General features: G+C 42.7%; 1 protein-coding gene across 1 annotated transcript; it reads left to right on the forward strand.

Annotated features, from left to right (window-relative positions):
- The first annotated feature begins 960 nt into the window (after positions 1-960).
- Positions 961-17291, forward strand: mapk13 (mitogen-activated protein kinase 13). Its single transcript, XM_036533686.1, has 12 exons — positions 961-1448; positions 3650-3779; positions 4273-4331; positions 4778-4883; positions 5550-5579; positions 7422-7469; positions 7561-7675; positions 8581-8652; positions 8984-9063; positions 12289-12367; positions 15727-15900; positions 16184-17291. Exons 1-12 carry the CDS (start codon positions 1330-1332, stop codon positions 16264-16266), a joined length of 1095 nt encoding a protein of 364 aa, XP_036389579.1. The 5' UTR covers positions 961-1329; the 3' UTR covers positions 16267-17291.
- The last annotated feature ends 1180 nt before the right edge of the window (positions 17292-18471 follow it).

Genomic DNA, 18471 nt, shown 5'->3' on the forward strand with positions numbered 1-18471 from the left:
CGCGGAGAAAGATTAGCAGTTGTTTGAATGAATGTATTTGTTGTTTTGCCTGACATATAATTTTGTAATGTCTCAGGTTCAATAATATAATTACTGTAGCCAGCTGGAATAATGCAGCTAAAGAGTAACGTTTTAAATGCATTATCAATTTAACCAATTCTGTGATAATCTAGGACCAGTCAACTCACTATCTGCTTAGGGTACGGCCATGAGGCACGTGACAATCTGGATAGTCCTGCACAAAATATATACTAGATAGAATATGTTCATCCAATGCCCCACACTGTCTTAACTTGATACTCAAACCAACGGTATTTGTTTCAACTATGGGTGCAGTGATTTGAATGAACTCAACTGACACAAGGCCTGGGGGGGATCTCAGCGGGAAAGAGAAGAATCTGTGAACTGGGCCAGTGTGGGTCAATGTGAAACAATGCAGGACATACAATATTCTGTCCACATAAACATCTTCCTGCACAGTGAGGGTTGTGCGATTAACACCTCATTGCGCACTGGGGGTTTGTGCTTACAAAAATAAACCATGCAAAGTGCAGCTGCCTCCAGCATCCATTCCATTTATCCACAATGAAGTTATTTGTTCTGAGAACTCTAGCAACATCTATGGCTTTCTGTCACGAGCACACGAAGACATTCGGAGGAAAAAACCCCGAGCATGCGTCTAAAGCCACTACAGCTCTCACATTGTGCACGTGAGAAAAGTATGATTAATGTGGTTTGTGGTTTATCCATTAATATATCAGAGTTATTATTAAAGTGCTCGTATAAACCCCAGCATGGTGTTTTCTGTGTGTCCCCCGCGGTCTGGGAACAGCGTGCATGGCACGTCTTCTCTGTATAAAATGGAAAAGGAAACCCGTCTGTTAAGTCTGGGGGTGGATTTCAGCGGAAATCAACGCGTGTACAGTCAGGGTACAGAAGCGCGGCGGCTGACATGTTGTTGCACGCTTGTGCTCTGCTCGCCCGTGCAAAAAGCGTTCAGGTGCGCCGCGGACAGAGTGCGCGGGTGGGAGTGCTGGTGACGTAATCCGCCGAAGTTTGCTCTGCCATTGGTTCGGTTGTTTCGGAGAAACGGAGAGCGAGCCTAGGGGCAGAGATCGGACCGCGGGCGCGGGGACGCGGATGAGAGGCCGGGGCTCGGAATTAGTGCCACAAAGGTGTTGTTAACTAAGGGATCGTGAGGAAAGGACCGAGTCCTGGTATTGGAGAGATAGGCGTTGCTGAAAGAACGTGTGGGAGGTGTTAAAGGCTGTCACGCGTCTTATTTTTTAACTTAATTTTTTAACTCGATTACTGTCCCCGGTCTACCTGATGGAATCCCAGCGGGAGACGCAGTTCCGCCGCGAAGAGATCAACAGCACCGTATGGGAAGTACCGGAGAAGTACACGTGCCTGAAGCAAATTGGGACGGGGGCGTACGGTTCCGTATGGTGAGATACTTTGCTATTCTCTGTCTTTCTAGCTGTCATTATTTGGTTCTGGCGAGCAAATCTAAGATAGCTAGTTACCAACAAAATTGTAGTATTTTCGCTGGTTGTGTACGTCACGTAGCACGGCCACTATGCAGACAACGCTGTAACGTTAGGGAACGAATGCAACTCGTCGATCGTTACACGAAACCATTTTCCTGTAGTTTTCGCAATTTTCCCCCTCTGCTAAGTGAAATGTCTGTCAGTTCACAAGATGAGGATGCGTGCTGCTAGCAGTGTGTTGACCAATGTTCTCTTACGCAGCCTATTTAACGTGCAGCATTTCAGCACAGGATACAACCACCTAGATCCGCATAAGTAAAACACGGATATTCACTGATAGTATTTTCTTTCTGCCACAAGAAATGTGTTTACGGTAGAAAACATAAAGTAAACCCCTGTGTTTTTTTTCGGGAGTGGCGATTGTAATGGAAAAGTGTGAAAAACCACTCTGAGTGCTCTGCAGAGCTCCGGGTATGTTGTACACACTGCAAAGCAACAGTGGCTAGTCTCATGCAATTCGGAGTGCGGAAAAGACTACAGTATTCAATGTGGAACAATTCTATTAAAGCAACATTCGCAAAACATTAGTTTCTTATATATAATGTCAACACGCCTAACAGTTTCAGTCGTCGGCGCAGTGAAGCTTCTTTGAAGTCATTTCCGATAAATGAAAATATGTATGGAAAAGGTCAGCTGCGAAAGTAGGAGGACATTATGTTAACTATGGCCTGAAAACCTTGTGAGGGACTGTGTTGAAGTAAGGTTGCATTAGTATGTCTACAGTGCAATTCATGCCATATGCCCCAGGGAGGATTTCGCTTGGTTTTGCGTTGGTCTTCTTCAGCACGTCTTACACTGACAGACAGGAGGGATGGAACTGCCCTTGTTTACGTTCTCAGTCCAACCCACCTATAACCTTATTGGTCACGTATACCACCCTCTCTCTTCCCGTCTGGTGCAGTAACGGCACAGTACCACTGTGTTCACAGGGCAGCCGCTGTGGGTGTCTATAAATTAATTGCAGAAGTGCTGATCTGTGACTGTAGTGGAAAAATTATTGCACAAATACAGATAGACATCAAAGTGACCGACGCTGTGAGCCTGTGTTGGTAACTCTGAAAAATTCCCAACCCCCCTCCCTACAGACACGCTGTGTGTGATTCAGCAGCTAGCAGTGACTACTTTTGGCAAGGTTTACTCCTGTGCAAGTTCTCTCGATGTGAAGTTAGTGTGCAGTTTGCCTGGGTTTTGTGGATGTCTCTTCATGAGTGTGTACATGTCAGACAGGGACACGTACATATTCAGGGACAGACAAACACCTCCCAAAGGTCATGTGGCACGGTGATCACGGTATTGGAATAAAATTGCAACCACAAGTTTTAGGCTGGAATCTCGGGTGGAGCAACGTTGTTGCTCCCTCGAGCATGCTGATAAACCTGAACTGCTTTAGTGAAAATCCACTGATTACATGTAAATATGTACGCTCTGTGAGCGGCCCTGAAGAAGAGTGCCTGCCAATGTGGAGAGACCGTGGTAAAAGCATGCCCCAGTGAACATGTAGAGACAAGATGCCACGTATTTGAAAGCATGTAATATTGAATAATATGCCAGAACAGAGCTGCAAGGGTGTGCAGCTGTGGGTTCGTTCATGCTAAGGGAGGTCTCTCTCTCCCTCGGGTTGTGCATGTCTGAGTGTCAGCGCAATGTGTCTGCCGTCTGCTTATAAACAGAACGGCCTTGCCTTGTTTAGGTTAGGAGGGCTGTGTTTTTAATCTGTGCTTTAAATGGGAAGAGAAAGAAACGCTGACACTCGCACTTTCTCTCACTCTGTCTCTCATACACACGCTCTCTTGTGTTGTAGTTAATGGTGCGGCTATTGAATGTCGTGATTTTATTTTAGTGATTTTTTTTTTCCTTTTGAATTTCTCCTCAGTGGCCTGTGTTGGCCTTTGTGTTGGCCTCCGTGTCTGCGTACATCACCCTTCCTAGGCAGGCCTTGATCTTTCTGTTCTCATGTTCTGACATTTAACCACTGCACCCCTCCCACCCCCCAAAAAAACAGTCAGCTGTTTGTACCTAAATATTCCCTTACCCTGTGATGTTCATTGCTCTGCTTCCCCTACGTGTCTAACGCCCCAGGCTCTGTCTCTCTCTCTCAGCTCGGCGATCAATGAGAAGACCAAGGAGAAGGTGGCCATAAAGAAGCTGCACCGGCCGTTCCAGTCAGAGATCTTTGCCAAGAGGGCGTACCGGGAGCTACGGCTGCTCAAACACATGAAGCACGACAATGTCAGTGTCTGTCTTATGTCTGTCTCCCCGGGCCCGGGTATCTCCAGTCCCTCAGGGCCACACACATCTGCTCCTCACAGACTTAACCCTGTGCTTAATAAGGAAGAAGCTTTAAAACTGTACAGGTTTTCAGCAGCCCTGGTGGTCTGGAGCCCTGAGGTGCTCCGGGAAGGTGTAGCGTTTTGTCTGGTGTATTGTCTGAAGTCTGTTGCCTGAGGCAGGTTCGTGTTAGAGACACACACACATACACACACACACACACACACACACACACACACACGCATGCAGACAGGCAGACAGGCGCCATCAGATTCTGGCTGCTTGTGGTCAATTGAGTGGCTGCGTGAAATTGGAAGATTCCATAATGCATTATGGGAATGTTGTCTATCTGTCATGACCCTGTGCATTATCTGCAGTCTCATAAATAACTGAGTAAAGTACCATCTCTGTCTCTGTCTCTTCCTCTCCCCCCTCCCCCTCCCATTCTCTCCAGGTGATCGGGCTGTTGGATGTTTTCACCCCTGCCTCCAAGCTGGAAGACTTCCAGGACTTGTGAGTGTGCTGGCGCTGACGTCCACGCGGTTCACATTCCTCTGCACGATTTTCATAAAGCCCATGTACATACCGTTACATTTATTTGGCACATGGTAAATCCGGAGGAATCTGCAAAAAGTGCACTCCGTATAGTTAGGCGTGTAGCTGTATAGAAACTGAATCATTAGTGTTGTTCTTGTAATGTTGTGCCATTGTGGAAAACATTACCGCGGTAAGGCACACAAACATATACTACTGTTGGCATTTTCAGCCACCAAACTTATACTGCCACACGCTTCTATTCCCTCACAGTGCTGTCCTTTATCGTGAAACACCAACATAACAACAGTGATGCTGGTAGTAGTAATAATATTCTAAAACTGTGATTATGGACAATCTTTATGGATGATCTCAGTAAAGTCTGCTGCTGTTGGGCTGTGACATGCCCCCCCCCCCCCCCACAGCTACCTGGTGATGCCCTACATGTACACAGACCTATCGAAGGTGCGAGGGCTGCTCTCTGAGGACCGGGTGCAGTTTCTGGTCTACCAGATGCTCTGCGGTCTGAAGGTCAGTGGCGCAAACCTCCTCACAGAACCGCCCACGTGCTCGTTAAGGCAAAAGGCGACTGTCACCGTCAAGACCTTGTGGAATATGTGAAGCACTCTGTTTTTTTCTAAAGTTCAGAAATGCTTGGTTGATTTAATATACACAGTATATATGTGTACAGTATGTATGTATGTGAATTTGTCCCTTTTCCATGCAGGTGCCAGAATAGGTTCTCATGACCTTATGTGTCATTACACAGAATCAGTTATTATTATGTGCCACAATAACTGCATGTTAAAGAGCAGAATTTTTAATGTATTCATGCCAGCAGTAATCATGAATTGTTACTTGGATATAGTTAAATAAAATACTACAACATATAAATTATTTATGGTGGGCACCAAAAATGGTAGATGTGATCGATTTGCCTTGATACAGATGGTGTAATTAAAAAATGAGTAAAATTTTTAATGTTATAATTTGATTTGAGTATGGGTATGTTTTGCTGTAACAGGTCTATTGGCCTATGGAACAGATGCTGTTTCTTATTAGAAAATAAAGCTACACAGACATGAAAACTAGAACTGTTGTTAAACATGATTTAACAAGATCAAAAGCATTAAGTCATGAATTATCCAGTTCTTGTATTACAGTGACCATGTGTCTCTCCCTCTCTGTCCTTCACAGTATATCCACAGTGCTGGGATCATTCACAGGGTAAGACCACCTTCTGCTTCAGTTTGGTACACAGTACAGTGGCGTGAAGCACTCGGTCACCTCGACACTCCAATACCAATGGGTCATTCAGTCCCATGATGACATGCAAGCTGATTTTGCGTGTGCTCTTATTTCTGAGGGAGGTGGTTTGGTTGAAGGAGAGGGGGAGAGAGGTGCACAGCAGAGAGGGAGTAGATGGAGGGAGGTGGTGGAAAAGGGAGGATGGGAGATGCACAGAGAAGAGAGGAAAGACTATTTGACAGCATGGTGCTGGGGGGCACTGAGTAGATTAAAGGGAGTACCAGCAGAGGGCTAAAAACCATGAAAATCAGTAAAACTAATTATTGGGTCCTGGTCAGAAAAAGAAGAAAAAATGTCTTTTGTTCATTAATTGATTTATTCCAACAAACAAGGGAGAAGCAGAACATAAAAACAAACTGCTGTGAAGCCTTTGTCAGTGTGACCACCACATAATGCGTACTTAATGAACTAAAGAAAGAAAGTACGTTTTTCTTCTGCTTCTTTCTTTTGAATGTGGCACAATTATTAGTTCTACTGGAACCAGAAGAGGGCTTGACAGGGAGAACAGGGCCAGGTGACAAGATGGCCGAGATTTCCTGCTGCCTCAGCACACCTGAGGGAGGTGCTAAGTAGATCTCACTTACGAAAACTGGGCGCTGGCTGCGTTTTTAAGAACTCACCGGTGTCATGTTAACCATTTGGCCTGGGTCCTGCAGCAGGTAGGGTAGAACGGAATGCCAGGAGCTGAATCGGAATGCTGGAACGCTCCTGGCGTCGTACAGTATGTACGGGCCCCACCCAAGCAGGCGAGATGAAAGAGGGGGCAGGAAGGGGGCGGGGCATCCCGCCACTCTGGTCTCTTTGTTGTGATTAGTTTACATGCTGGGTGGACCAAAAAAATCCCTGAAAGGCCTCCCTTTCGAGTGATGCTGTAATGGTTGGACGGCAGCGCAGGGGTTCTTGTGACGAGGAGGTCCATGCTTGTCTGAACCCGCCCTGCTGGATCACTCTTACCCCGGCTGTTTCCCGGTTACCGCGAGCATTGTGTGCGTGCCTGTGTGGAATAAATCATCGGGGTGTTATCATTCCCCCCCGCTGCCTGGTTGCACGGGCGCTATTCAAACTTTATAAGGCAAAAGAGCCTTATAGTTTCACACCACTCCCGTTGGTCTGAGAAGGAACAGTCTATCTTTGCCAGATTTCAGTAACCTGCAGCTTGACTATAACACCCTTTAACCCACTTCTCTGGAAGTGATAAGGGCGAGGTGGAAAAGTGGTGGGATCTTTATGTAAATATTCATGCTGAGAAGGTGTTTTTATAAGGGGAGGGATAATCCATGAGCTACATGACAAAAAGTAGGATACACTGCTAAGGCTGCTGCTTGGCTCAAGCCAGTTGGTCCTGTTATTTACCTTGGTAGTTTATCTTGGGCTTAGATTTTTTAGATTTTGTAAACCATAAATCAACTTTTTTCTGTTATAATGCAATTTTACCATCAAGATTGTCACAAAGCGCCGTACATATAGCATAGTGTATTTTCCAGGGGGAATCAAAAACAGAGAACCCAAGCCAATGGGGAAAAAAATAGAAAATAATTCCTTGAATCCAGGAAAAGGCGCTGCAGAGACTCCTGGAAAATAATAATAAACAAGCAAATAATAACAAACAAATGTTTATTAATAAGAACATGAAAGTACTGTCTGCCCTGCATAAATAAATGCAACAAATTTCAATTTGTTGGGTGTCAAGATGATAATATGCCTTTTATATATGCCTCCCATTATCCACTTCCTGACCTCCTCTCTCTCTGTCTTTCACAGGATCTGAAGCCTGGTAACTTGGCCGTGAATCAGGACTGTGAGCTGAAGGTATGCGTCAGTGTTGTTTTTTTTCCTTCCCATCAGAACAATGGCTTCTTTCAAGGCGGTAACGACCCTGCTTTTTTGATGCCGGTTGCAGATCCTGGACTTTGGGCTGGCTCGGCACGCAGAACCGGAGATGACGGGTTATGTCGTGACCCGCTGGTACCGGGCCCCCGAGGTCATTCTAAACTGGATGCACTACACCCAGACCGGCAAGACAACCATTCATGAATTAATTGCACTGTATAAACAAAGTCCTCTTGAGAACTGAGATTACTGCAGAACTTATACTGCAAGAATAAGAATTCTCTTGAAAGAAAAATGCACTTCTTGGTAGAAGTTCTCTCTTATTTCAAGACATTTTATGATAGGGACAAAAAAAAACAATTATCTAGAAAAAAAGTAGAAGGAGCTTAATTCTGACACAGTGATGCCCAGTACCCTGGAAAGCTCGTTGCAGGGAGACTCGTTTTTCTAGCGCGTGTAGTTCACTCCAGAGAATGGAGTAAGGTCAGCACATCTCTTTAGGTCCTGTGGCTCATCGTGTGGGAGGGGAACCGTGTGGAAAGCAATGACTGCAGAGCTATGGAACAAAATATGCATGTTGCCTTGACAAACACCACGTGATTTACTGACAACCCACTCTTCAACAAGTCGAGTTGCGTCCCTATGAATCATGCCGCCGCCTAGCAATTAATCGTACTTTTCTAAGGGGGAACAAAACTCAATCTGCTATAACATGAAGTGGTCAATAGCTTTGTAGCTTGACGGCTACTTGCGTGAGACACTGCTTTGTAGAGTTACTAGCATGGGTTCACAATCAAAGTGGAGATAAGTTAGACAAATCATAGTTCTTGGTAAAGTGAGCTTTTACAAAAACGAATCTATCTTACACATTCTGATTTAAAACATTGCATCCCAAGTTCATTTTTCTTTGAAGAAAATTTTAAAACAGCATAATGAACTCAGCTGAAGGAAAGTCTGGTCTTTAAGGATTGTCAGTTCAGTTCTTTTTTTTTTTTTTTGCTGTTTGTGATGTCTTCGTTATAATTTATTATTGATTGTTGCTCCATGCTGTGATTATCATAATTGATTGCTGACCTTCTCATCCTCCCAGTGGATATATGGTCTGTTGGCTGCATTATGGGTGAGATGATCAATGGGAAGACGCTGTTCAAAGGGAAAGACTGTATCCTCCTGTCTCCTCATCCTCCTCCTCTCCTCGTCATCAGTGTGCTGCTACACTCCTCACTTCCTTTGCTCTTTATTCGTAACACTCTTTCAGGGCTGATAAGTTGGATAAACGCCCTTGACGCACTACATTTCCGCTACACTGATTCATCGTTGTTTACCTCTGCTGATAGCAAGTCTGAGCATCGGTGACTTGCACCAACACAGAGGCCAGCGTAATCTGTACCGTACTGTGCCTGTTTCGAGAGATTGAGCTGGAAAAGTGTAGGATTTTTTTTTTTTTTTTGCTGTCAGAGCTGTGATCTTTCACCCTTGACCTTCAACCCCAGACATGGATCAGCTGACTCAGATAATGAAGGTGACTGGAGTGCCGGGACCGGAGTTCATTCACAAACTGGACAGCCAGGAGGTACGTTCACCAGCTCGATTGCATATGAGTCAGCTCGTTATCAGATGCAGCCCGACCTGCCCCGGCTGTGCCAACGGGCACGCTCAGACACCGGCTCATATTCTCGTCTCGTGCTCAGACGGGAAAGTCTTGCCAATTTCGCTCGGGTTACGAGAAACGTATCAGTCATTCAGCTTTTGCAGGTGTGCTTATTGACACCGTGATGACAGTCAGTGTAATAAAGTGCTTGCGCCAGCATTGATTATACCACTCATACAGTCTGCTTCTGTTCATCTGTCAGCTCCAAAGTCTATCCGTCGGGGTGGTTACACATGAAATCAATGAGAATGTATTAGGAGTGCAGAGCCAGCATGCTCGCGGCTTTTCTCCCTCCTGCTTGAGGGTGCATTTTTATTGCCTCAGGTTTTGTGTGTAGCTAGAATTTTTTTTACTACACTCGCTTACAGTAGCTCTACTAAGATTGACTCCGTGAAAGGTTTTTTTTTAACGTTTATTCCCATTAACCGCAGTCTGAATTTGAATGACCCAAGAGATAACGCTGCCGCGGGTTGCATTAAACACAGTTATTTTCCACTGATCAGTTTGGAGAGCAGAGCACGGAGAAGATTCTGTGTGCAAAATTAGACACTGTATTGTTGTCTAGTTTTGTGTTTCGCCTAGTATTGTAGCTGTGGAACTTTGCTATGGTTAAATTTTATTGTGACAGTTTATTCCACATACCTTAATATATTTTTTATCAACTTTAGCATTCCCACTCAAAGGATACCGAGGGTAGCAAGAAAACACAAACATCCTCTGTGTGTGCCTTGTGTTGTTTGCAGTACCCTCACCTTTTAGGTCATTTCTGTTCTATTCTCAGTGGTAAAACATGCTTACCAGAAACTGCTCTCATTCTTGCTGTTGTGCATATTTTGATTAGACCAGTTTTCTCTAAGGGTTACTTTGAACAGCTAGTTAAGCGAATACTCCCATAAACACATTCAAGACTGAGACGCAGCTGTCTTGAGGAAGATTCCCCCAAATAGATCCGTTGTGATCATGCCGAATCAGTCTGCTTTGCATGCATGATTATTCCCTTATGAACTAAATTGATTTGCCATTAGTGTAGACTTAATGGGGAAAAACGGGTCATCCAAGGATTCCAGAACCTTTTGCTGGATTATAAAAGCCCTTCTATGTAGTTCTCTGAGGAGGCAACACCTTTTCATTTTCCCAACAACATTTACATTTTTAGAAACCGTGACAGATGGGGGCATGGTTGGTTTTAACAAGTCAGCTTCTAAACCTGAAACAGCTGAAACAGCCTTGTTCAAACCAAGAGTCTGTCTACAGCTGATGCTCCATATTCTTCACTGTGGCCACTGATATCCTAGAAATATACTCTACCGCACTAAAGACATTTTGCGTTTTCATGCCCTGATGCATAAGGAAACATTTGAAAATCTGGAATATTCTAGTTTTGCCTCCCATGCTTAACTAGCAGTATTCTTAGTGCGACACATCCTTTAAGTCTTGATTTCAGGAGTAACCTTCTTACTGTTGGTGGGTAGACACTGGCACATAAGCCTTCTGCCAGTTCTTTGGTCAGGCCAGTACTTGTCATCATCCTCTGGTACCTTGCAATAGTGTGGTATAGTGGTAAGGAGCAGGGCTCATAACCAAAAGGTTGCTGGTTTGAGTCCGTGCTGGGGACCTGCTGTTGTACCCTGGGACAAGGTACTCAACCCAGAGAACTCTGGATAAGAGTGTCTGCTATATGACAATCATGTAATGTAATGCACTGCACTAAGCTGAAAATAATACATGTTTTTCCCTGAGTTTGAAACCTGCAGCTTGTCCTATATTTGGGGAGTAGCCAAAACCACTAATGCGCCTGGGCAAAAGGTGGTTCGATTAGCCTATGTAATGGGCATGGATTGACTGCATTCAACAGACATTGCTGTTGTATATTTTTATTTTTCCCTTTTTCCACGCAGACTTTGGAACTGCTGACAAAGCATTAAGTGTTCACAATACCACACCTTCCTGTAATTGCACAGGGAAACACCAGGGTGATGCGTGTGTCAGTGCAAATCCTCTGATGCACTGGCTCACCTACAGTGGCACACATGCATCTCCCTGGAGGGGAAAAAAAAAAGCAAAAACATTTCTTACTCACCACAGGAAGGTGTCAGTGATGTGGCACAGCTCGTGTTTGTAATCCATTAACAAGGTCTGAAATGCAAAATGCAACACACAAAACTATGTTTTGCAAAAACAAAAAAAAAAAGAGCGATGCTGTGATTGTCAAAACACTTGTATCTTCGTCAGGCACTTGTGAGTTGAGATGACGTCATTCTCTTGCATTTACACGGTTCTGGTGAGTGGACGCACAGTTTTGACAATAAGCAGCACTGTAGTGCCAGTAGTGAAGCCACTGATTAGCTGCTGGTAGGAAGACATAAGATTGCTGTGTATTTGTCAGCATATAGAAGTAGATCAGTGACTTAAAGTAGCTTTTTGGGGTTCAAAAGTGGCTTGGCCTGAATGTGCTACCCGAGGCCTATATTTATAAAGGCTCATTGTGGCTGGGGTTTGATGCCTGCTCTTCTCATGTGGTAATTTAATGTTACCACCTCCCCATGTAACCCTGCAGAATATATAGATTTATGTTAAATTTGAGAATCACTAGCATGTCCCCTCTTTGTTAACATGATCCTGGATGTAATTATACAGAACTGACCATCTGCGGGGCACATTGTAAGGATGGGGGTCTCATCACAGCAGCAAGCCTGTGAATCTCCTGCCTGCATTGTACTGTGAAAGTTGACTAACTCCGCAGCTGTGTAATTCCCACGTCATCAAGGGCCTGAACCGTAGCTTTCCTCCTCACCACCCACACTCAGCTTCAAGGATTTCTTTAGACACTTTTTTTTTCACAACAGGCAACACTGCGAATGTTAAAAAAAAAAAACTTTTATCTGCGATAAAGAGGAGGCGATCTGCACATTGTGCATCTGTTGTTTTCCGTCGGTGGAAGACACCAGCATGCTAATTGACCTGCCGGTGTAACGGCAGTTGGCCGCCTCAATAGAACTTCTCACCTTCGGCGTGCTAGCTTCCTGTGTCCTGGTGCTCGCCCGTCTGCCTTGGCTGAGGCAGAGGACTTCACTGATGGCTCTTCTTCTCTCTGTCCCTCTCTCCCTCCATCCCTCCCTCTCTCTCCGTCCTGTGGTGTGAGATCAGGCGCGGAGCTATGTGCGCTCTCTCCCCCACTACCCCCGGAAGAACTTCGCCACCCTGTTTCCCAGGGCCAGCGCTCAGGGTGAGTTGGAGTGTGTGGGAGTCTGTTTCTGCACATGTAGGCTTTATATAGCCTGGCGAAATTTCTTTTCTTTTTTTTTGTATGTGGAAAAGACACATCTGAAAATGTATGGAAAGATATACTTGGAAAGAATCTTATGATGTAGAGATTTTGCTTACTTGCCAGTTGTTCTGCAAATCATTAAAAAAACAATTTATGATAATCTTATAAATGCCTACACAAATATTTTTATGAGTACTAATTAATATAAAAAATATTGGTGCTGGATATTTCTTATGACTTTGTATTGTTGAATCAATCACTGAAAGGATCCTACAAAAGATGAAACACAGCAACTGTAACAATAATACAACTACTGCTACTAGTATGCTATTGTTATTATTATGATTTTTAACAATAGCTGGATTATGATGATGTTGGATATTGGCCTCCAAACAGATAAACTGCTCTTTGACAGCTCCTGTGTTGCATCTGATGATGTAATGGTGGCTGACAGTGTTGTAAACGGTTCCCCTTTATCCACTGCACTCACGTCTCCATGATTCCTCTGTTTTGCTTGCAAGGTTGTGACACGCATTCTTCTGTCTTCAGTCAGAGTGCTTGCAAAATATACATCATACCAAAACCAAATGATTTGTAAAATGAATTTCAAAATGCCTTCTTGCCCTGTGTGTAGATGACATTATTTTATGTCAGTTTTTTTCTGTTTTTTTTTTGCTGCAACTACTATAAGTTTACTTTGAGAAGATGTTAGTGCACCACCTACCAGCTAAATACTAGCTTTATAAAAGCTTCTGACAGAAAAGAATCTGGGGGCGATTGGGATGACTTCTCCAAAGTCTGATCTAAGTCACCTCAAGGGATCTAGGTCACTTATCCAAGGGCCAAACAAGAGGAAAACGCACCTCTTACTGCCTAATGGAATATTTAATAAATAAATGAATGAATTTTAAATTGAATAAATTATATTAAAAAGTCAGAAGCATGTATGTAAAATAAACATATAATTAAGATTAAATGGCTATTTTAAGGTGGCGGTGTAGTGTAGTGGTAAGGGCTTGTAACTGAAAGGTTGCTGGTTTGATTCCCTGCTGGGGCACTGCAGCTGTAACCTTGGGCAAGGTACCCAGAATTACTTAAATAAATATACAGCTGTTTAAATGGATAACATTTAAGAGCATCTGCTAAGTGACAATTATGTTATGTAATATTTCTGAGTGATGCTGACATGTTCTAATAATAGTAAGGCATATTGCCATAGCTGTGGCAGGGACAATTATAGTGGTCTCATCAATACAGCTATCTCACAATTGTAAATGTATTTATGGCTCAACAGCAACATTGTTAGAGGTAAATAATAAATAATTATCAGCACAGCTGTCTTGCAGGGAACCAAGTAAACAAAATAGGATGCACAGTTTAAAGAGCTTAGAACCATTACAATGACATTATACACAATCAATACTGTGCTCAGAACCATTACCTAGATCTGCTAAAATCTGTTTACTACTACAGTGTTGTACTAATGTTTCCTGAAGTAAAATAAAATACACCTGGAAAGATAGCAAAGGCTAAAAGCAGGCTTGCTGTTCTTTCCTTTTTAAAATGTGAGGTTCCAAATAAGTATCCATCCAAAGATTCCAGTGCAGAACCTTCTCAAAGATTCACCATCACGTTTCTATAATTTTGTACAATATTTTTAATATGCACTGACTTCTCAAGTAGTCTGTGCCTCAAATGAACTTAAGATTAAAATCTTATGTATCATCCTAAAGCGAGGTTATGACATTAAAGCGTCAATTTGTCATTTGTAACTTTGATGGCTTTATTTTTATGATGTCTTAACTGGACGTAGTTTGAGCAGTTGTAAATAACATGAGAATTCTCAGTCCAAAAGTGTGTCTGGTTAAAATTTGCATGTGATGTCATGCCTCCGCCTCTTCCCCAGTCATGTGATGTCATCCCATTTGTCCCCCTTAACTCTCCAAGTAGACTGTGGGGTGAGAAATTCCACGATCCCATCAGCATTCTTCGTGAAATAGGGACTCTATAAAGCTCTAACTATTTAGTTAGGCATTGCTGGTCAGTTTCTGTGTGTCTGCAGAGTGCTTAATGTTGTGCGTTTACACTGAACAGTAATTCATCATAATTGTATGTGGTGGCATGTGGTCTGTATAGTCATACTGCAGGGGACAACATGTTCCCCTTTTCCTGATCTTGAGCTCTGCCTGCTTTGGAAGGCTTGGGATCGGCTCCTTACAGATGTCTTGCTTACATATAGCATGTAGCGTGTAGCTGTAGGCATAATTAGGGATACTAGCCTGGTGATAGCCCATATCTCTGCTCAAGGGTGTATACTTGTATGTTAAGTTTCTTCACACCATAGAGATAAGCTTGCACCCTATGTGCAACACAGATTTGAACATGGCTTCCATTGCAGGTAGTCTTTATACCACATTGTACCGTGTACCATGCATGGTTTTGCAGAGATGCTGTGCACACTCTTGTTGTCTGCTTGCTGAAGAATGGTTTATGATCGCTTTACTTGTATAGAGCGTCTAGACAGTAGTTGTGTATGCTGAACATTTGCAGCTGCAGTTGGAAGCAGTGTCCTTATGTGACCAGTCTCCATGGCAACAGAAGGTTACTAGTGCGCTCATTGGCTCTTTGCTGTTAATTAGAAATAGAGGTTGTCTTTATGGAGGCAATAGTGAAGGGACAGGGTTTATTAATGAGATATGTTTGCTGCCAGAATGTGTCTCATTTAACCCATTAAAGCCCTAAATGTCCATATGATAGAAATGTTTTTTTTTTTTCCAGATTTCACTACATTGCCGCTACATTACTATATTTAACTGCATGACAGATGGTCTCATATGGGGCAGTATTAATTCTGTATATTTTAAATGATTTACTGTTGTGGGATTTTCCTATACACAACAAACTGATTCATTCACTCAGTGCAGACTACACGGGAAAGAGGATTATGAAAGTCTTAAGTTTAGAAATATAATGAAACAACACGCCACATAAAATCCATTTAAGTACAGAAATATGAATTGAAATGCAAATAATCATGCATTAATAATGATGAACCCTTTTATATTTACTTGAGCAGTTCCATTATATTTCTTTTGTAAACTCAAGTTGCAAGTCTAAATCAAGTGCATGAACAAATCTGTTTCAGTTTGTTTCAAGTAATCTTAGAAGGTCTGTACTGTCGGTACCTTAAGTAATGGATTGACATTACTGTAGCTTAATATGAGTTTACCAGTCCTGTAGCTGGTAAATACCTGTCTTTTCCCATCCCTCCCATCACTGGCCTCTGTCGCCTGCTTCTGCTTACCCACCCACTATAGCGGTTGACCTCCTGGAGAAAATGCTGGTGCTGGACGTTGAGGCACGCCTTACAGCAGAGGCCGCCCTGGCGCACCCCTACTTCGATGGCCTGCGGGACCCAGAAGATACCCCTGAAGCGCTGCCCTACGACGATAGCCATGACAATGCCACGCTGTCCCTGGAGGAGTGGAGGAGTAAGTGCACCTCCCGTTTTCCCCCCGTCGTTCATTTGTGGATTCATCTATTATGTGTTCCTCTGCCTATCATCCGGCTGGTTTTCTCTGTAACTTCCGAGGAGCTGATCTTTACAGCAGTGTGCTGTACGGTAATATGGTTGCTGCATGTACAATTAGAGATTGCTGCTGGTGGTGTTAGCATTATTATATGCTGGCTTGAGAAGCTGTGGTATGTTGTTGGAAATACACTTGTGCATGGATATTGTACTGTTCTACATAATTTTCACTTATTGCCCTGTAGGGTTATCCTTTAAAGAGGTGAAGAGCTTTGTCCCGTTTCCACGGCGAGACTCCAAGAGGCGGAACACGTTGACAATGTCATAAAGATGATGACATGTCAGACATGATCACTACACAAACACCAACACACGTCAGACATGATCATGACACAAGCAACAACACAAATCCTGAATTAGATGCAAAAGCAATATAACAATACACAATACATGACAAACACACACACACACACACACACACACATGCACGCACACACACACACACACACATGCACGCACACACACACACACACACACTCTCACGTACCCTCTCACAACATTCTGGAAGACACACTCAAGGACATATTTTCAAGGTCCTTCCCCTCTGCATCTTCTGCTGCAGTGTCTTGGTCCTGGTGTTTTTGTTCCTCTGAAAAAAATCCTCTGCAGAGGCTGGATAGCTCTGGAGTAGGGGGGAGCCGAATCTGTGCTTCAGTTCGGACCGCGGTGACCGCGCAGTGACACATCGCTGGCCTCCTCTGAAGGCTTCGGCACACACACACACACACACACAGTGACTTTTTCAGTTATCAGAAACAAATGCACCAGTGTGGTTTGTGAACCCAGCTGATCGGGTGTCTTGTTCATTCTCTGCTGGGGTTTCAGTGTGTTGCTTTTATGTTGCTTCCTTTTTTATATTATGACATAATATAGAGGTGCATTTGGAGAGAAAGAGAGAGAGTATAGCTATGGAACTGAATGTATGTTTTTGCTGTATGTATGTAAAATTGATAGCGTGTTTTGAAATTTTGGGAGATTGTGAAAATGAATACAGTTGTCTGCATTTCTGTGAACTCCCCTTGTTACGATTCTAATATTAGTTGTGAATGGTGCAAAGTGCTACTTTCACAAACAAGAACAGGATTGTCATTTATTTCCCCCAGTTTTGAAAAAGTGCCCTTAGGTCCTGGTGAAAAGATGGCAATAGCAAATAATTTGCCTTTCTACTTCCTGTATTTATTCAACTTCTAAGATAAGTTACAGGAAGCAATCAATGCAATATTTGTTCTGTGTCATTTACATGCTTGGAGAAACATGGGAGAACACTGTTTGTTTTTTAAATAAAACAAATTGCTTTATTGTTTATTTTGACTGTGCTGTGTTCCATATGGTTTCATAATTTACGTGTAGGTCATATTTGAAGAAACATGGGAGAACACTGTTTGTTTTTTAAATAAAACAGATTGCTTTATTGTTGATTTTGCCTGTACTGTGTTCTATAGAGTTTTATGATTTACATGTAGGTCTCATGATCCATTGAACATTACAGAATTACAGATCTAGACAAGTAACACAAACACAAGTAAGAAGATTTGTTGTACTATAGCTGTCTGTCAATCATGTTATTGGTTTCCACTGTGCTTCATATATAAAAAGTGTAATAAATTAAAAACACAAATGCATAATCAGTTTTCCCCAATGCTGGCCTGAGCTGAAGATATGTTGTAGAATCGGTAAAACAGATAGTGAATTATAGACGTAGGAAGAAATCACCTGGTACATTGTTCACCCGAGCACTAAAATGCCATGTACCTGTACTTTTATGTGATTATTTTTTTATATATAACTCTACATTTCATGGAATCTCTGACATTTGACATTTTGATGAAATCATAGCAGTTCCTTAAAATGTCTTCTTTGATCTATTTTATAGATACTGGCTTGTGATCTATGACAAGGAAAAAAGAAATACACTGCCAATTTTTTGTTACTTCTCTGGTGCAGAATTTCCGTGAACATTGAAGGATCCTGAAAAGATCTCCTCTTGCCTTTTCTAAGATGCTTCTTTTGATCTGTGTCTACACTGTTGTGGTCCCTGCCTAAAACCAGAGCTTTAAATATGCTAATGTACCTCCTGGGTGTTGTATTACTGTACCTTCTTCCCTCCACAGTTCCCAAGTAATGCTGAATTGCTGCTGCTGGAAGCACATGAAGTTTGTTATGACACAATAATGTCATATTTATTCATAGTAGATTTTATACTGTAACAAAACAAATTTTAAGTTTAGAAGCCCTTGACATGGCAATATGAAGTGATAGTTTTTAAAAACCTTTTTTTACAGCTCAAACTCAATAATTCTTTTATGATAAATTACAGTGCAGCTATGCTAATGTAATATTTTCATCTTGTAATTGTACTATTCATTGTTATTTCTCAGGCGCTATACGGTTTGTTTCAAGTTAATTTTTACTTATATGGCTCCTGAAATTTGAATCTAGCCTACTTATTATTAAATTAATTTCAAATGTTCCT

Source organism: Megalops cyprinoides, chromosome 7, assembly GCF_013368585.1.
Source record: "Megalops cyprinoides isolate fMegCyp1 chromosome 7, fMegCyp1.pri, whole genome shotgun sequence".
In the NCBI taxonomy this organism is placed as follows: Eukaryota; Metazoa; Chordata; class Actinopteri; order Elopiformes; family Megalopidae; genus Megalops; species Megalops cyprinoides.